Source organism: Zingiber officinale, chromosome 5A (assembly GCF_018446385.1).
Source record: "Zingiber officinale cultivar Zhangliang chromosome 5A, Zo_v1.1, whole genome shotgun sequence".
In the NCBI taxonomy this organism is placed as follows: Eukaryota; Viridiplantae; Streptophyta; class Magnoliopsida; order Zingiberales; family Zingiberaceae; genus Zingiber; species Zingiber officinale.
Window position 1 is genome coordinate 55,584,291 of NC_055994.1, and position 3,556 is coordinate 55,587,846.

The 3,556-nt window shown below is 34.9% G+C and overlaps 1 protein-coding gene across 1 annotated transcript; it reads left to right on the forward strand.

The window, feature by feature from the left end:
* The first annotated feature begins 1,682 nt into the window (after window positions 1-1,682).
* Window positions 1,683-2,592, forward strand: LOC121982834 (proteasome subunit alpha type-5-like). The gene is made up of 3 exons (XM_042535881.1): window positions 1,683-1,823; window positions 1,986-2,051; window positions 2,425-2,592. The coding sequence occupies exons 1-3, from the start codon at window positions 1,698-1,700 to the stop codon at window positions 2,515-2,517; spliced, it is 285 nt and encodes a 94-aa protein (XP_042391815.1). The 5' UTR covers window positions 1,683-1,697; the 3' UTR covers window positions 2,518-2,592.
* The last annotated feature ends 964 nt before the right edge of the window (window positions 2,593-3,556 follow it).

Consider the following 3,556-nt stretch of genomic DNA (forward strand, 5'->3'; position numbering starts at 1 on the left):
TTGTGAAAATTTTTAGTGAATGATGATGTTTTGGAAAAATTGTCACTTAGGTGAAAGGATGTTTTCTGGATTAATATGCAAGTACAAAGCACTGTATTATATGTTATTCTGTAAAGTTCTGTCAGTGTAAATTATCTAGTTTCTTTATCTAGCTTTTGTTCCACTATTGGGTTTGTTTTTCTAATAATTACTCGTGCAAAATACTGAGCAAGAAGTTGTAGATCTTATAATCAGGTAAAGTAGAAAAAGTTAACTACTTCATTATGCTTTCATCTTAGTATTTGTATATTTGATTTGTCTTCTTTGAACCAGCTTCAAGTCAAAAAGCCAGATCCTCTAGATAGCTGTTAAAAATAAGGTATTATTTGGTTTGTCAGTGATCTTAATATTTGGTAATATTTGGTCTTTGATGCTCACGACAGAGTTCCAACGCTGCATGATTACCTTGTTCAAGCAGATTGCTCGCTGCCTCAGTAGCTCGCATTTTCAGGTTTGTTTCATCATTGATATTCCTTCTTTTTAGTGTTCTATATTAAAAGGAAATACTAACTGTCGATGAGATTGTTATCCTCTTGCTTGAACATGAACCAAAGTATATAAATTTGACCTTTTGATCTGAAAGTATAAAAAAAAGTTAATTGGATACTAGTTTTTTATTTTTTTTTGCAGTTGCATTTGTTGTATTTTCATATGTTTCTCAGTGAACTTCTAAACAATTCTTTTTTCATTAATTTATTAAGGCTTATTATAAGTTTCAGTTTGATGGTGCAAATTGTTTTCTTTTGTAATCCATCTGTTTCTTCTTTGGTTTAGGAAAGTTGAAGTGAATCCCTTGATAGCTGTTTCATAGGTTTGTTCCATTATTTTCCAGTACATACTGGAATCACTATCAATAGCCCTCAAGGACTGTTTACAACCTTGCAATCAAATTAATTGGACTTATAATCTAATGTATGGTCATCTGGAGCATGAATATTGGAGGATTCATGAATGACTCTTCGGATGATGAATGTATGTCATTTAATATTGGTTCATGTATTTATTTAGATACATCTTGAGTATTCCCTATAAATACCCTATGTATTTAACAATTCAAAGATGAAGAAAATCAGAAGTAGTTGAACACTAACACTTGGACGCCAACATTTTTGAGTTGGCGCCTAGATTTGACCATCTAACAGACACGGCTAAAGGATCAACTTCTATGAACACCCTTAATAACTTATACAGATATTTGTGAACAATTAGGTTGGTGGCTATCATTTATCCTCCCTTTTTGTTGTTTTTTCCATGTACCCAATGCAGCTTTCATTTCAAAGGTTCCAAGCTGATGAACAAGGATGGGTGGACACAATCCTTTTGATAATATTTTATTTCCTCAATAAGCTACAGTGTCTGAAGTGCTAAAATGTATAAAATTTTCACGTTAAACCCTCCTATTAGGGAACTGATTTTATTGTCCTAGTGGGTTGTTTACTACTATTAACATAATCTTCCTGTGTCCTAAACGATTCTTCCCAGAGATCACTCTTTAGGAGATACAAATATTCTAGTGCATATGTATTATTGTGCTGGACCTTTTCGTATGTTAATGTTTCTGCTCGATATTACAAATGTCAGAAGTTATCTGGTAAAATCTGAAGTCTCTCCTACACAGTCTCTGCTATGTAGTCCTGTATTTCAATGTTTTGCTTCAAATGTTACATGCTATAAATTGCAGGTACTATACCGATCCATCTGGCACATTCTGGCAATGCAATGCAAAAGCAATAGGATCTGGATCCGAAGGAGCTGATAGTTCTCTTCAAGAGCAATACAACAAGGTAGCTACTATGGCAATTTTAGATATACATGGCTGTGCAAGGCAAATTTGCTTTGACGGCAGCCTTCTCTATTGTGGCTACTTAGATCTATAGTAATTTTCTGTTTGTGGTATTGTGGTGGCGGTGATGAGAATAATTTCATGAGGGCGCTTGTTTATCCAGGACCTGTCCCTTCTGGAAGCTGAAACTATAGCTCTTTCCATCCTGAAACAAGTCATGGAAGAAAAGGTATATTTCTTGTGGTTTTTCTGTATCTACCTGCTTTAGAAGATAGATAAAGCATCCCTGTTATCAAACCTGGATTAGGTTCATTCAGGCTCCTGGTTAATGAATTATTACTTGGTCTATTTGGATAAACTAATCGGGTGTGCTTAGATGTTTACTTCTAAATCATATAAACACTGCATTTAAATATGATAAAGAGAGAATACACTATTCAATCTGGTACCAGCTGACCTGAATGTATGTTTTGGGTACTTTTGTATTAGACGGGTAAATTGGACTGATGCTTAAGGATCCAGTTCTAGGGTTTCATTTTGTTTTACATAAATTGCAGAGTATTGCAACTTTTACATTGCTAATTACTCATTTGCATTAACAGGTAACCCCTAATAATGTTGACATTGCAAAGGTGGCTCCTACTTACCATCTATATACACCTGCCGAGGTTAAAGATGTCATTTCTCGCCTTTGATCGGCAAGGCCATTTATCTTGTTATCTGCGTTTCTTCGTACTTCATACTACTTGCTAGATTGCTGTTTAATTGTGCTGGATGTTGTGACCTTATTGTGTTCTGGTTGCTTATCCACTGAACCATATTCCGTTCAAAGAAGTTTAGTAATGTCATCTGCAATTTCTCTAAAAGTTTTATTCCCTTGGAGTCTATGCTGTGAAATTATAATATGTCATCTCTCATTTTTCACATTCGCAGTGAAACAATTAATAGCTCACAAAAAATAGCTGAAGGTTGAATTTTAGTTTGCAAGTGTCTTGTACTTTGACTGGTTCCAGAATTTTGCTCTCAGGGTAGTTCACATTTTTATTGTTTTTTAAAGAAATTTGATATGGACAACTTTCTTGGGGGCCTTTGCTAATATTTTACCTCATTTACTGGATGTTTTTCAATTTTCACCAATGTAACCAATGTAACAGGAGACTTGGAGAAGAAATACTACAAGTGTTCAAGTCAATGTCACATTTAAATGCGGTATTGTTGGATATTGTTGGAGAATTGCTAGTCCAGTTTATGCGGAGAACATTGTGAACGAGGAAGTGGACTGTTTAACTAGCCCTTTTTGGTTCTCATACCTCAAAGAGGTTGAGGGTATTAGGGTTTAGGGTTATGTTAGGTTGTTGATTGTGTTATGCGAATATTCTATGAATCTATCTATTAAATTATTATGCTACAGAAAGAACAACCTGAAACTATTGCCGAAATTATGCCCATTAATAATTAATCTATGCAATACTGCATACAAGATGATATTATCTTGGTCTAAGAGCTGTGCACTTCTTCAGCTGACTGAAATGAGATGCAAGGATGTGATGGCGAAGGTAGATATAGACGGAAAAGCTCATGCTAAGTTGAATTTGTACTTCATCTAAGATACTTCAAATGAGGCTGGGATACTAGAGATTTGAGCAACTGCTCATGGGTTCCATCACGTAGGCTTTGTTCCAAATATTTATGGAATGGCAAATAGACTTTTAGCTTTCCAGCTTCTAGGGTCCT

What these genes read in the sequence shown, in the direction of transcription:
- LOC121982834 (XM_042535881.1), top strand. Translation starts at nt 1,698, where the DNA reads ATGTTACATGCTATAAATTGCAGGTACTATACCGATCCATCTGGCACA. An exon ending in TTCAAGAGCAATACAACAAG is followed by an intron (nt 1,824 to 1,985) that starts GTAGCTACTATG and finishes TTGTTTATCCAG; the next exon opens with GACCTGTCCCTTCTGGAAGC. An exon ending in AACAAGTCATGGAAGAAAAG is followed by an intron (nt 2,052 to 2,424) that starts GTATATTTCTTG and finishes TTGCATTAACAG; the next exon opens with GTAACCCCTAATAATGTTGA.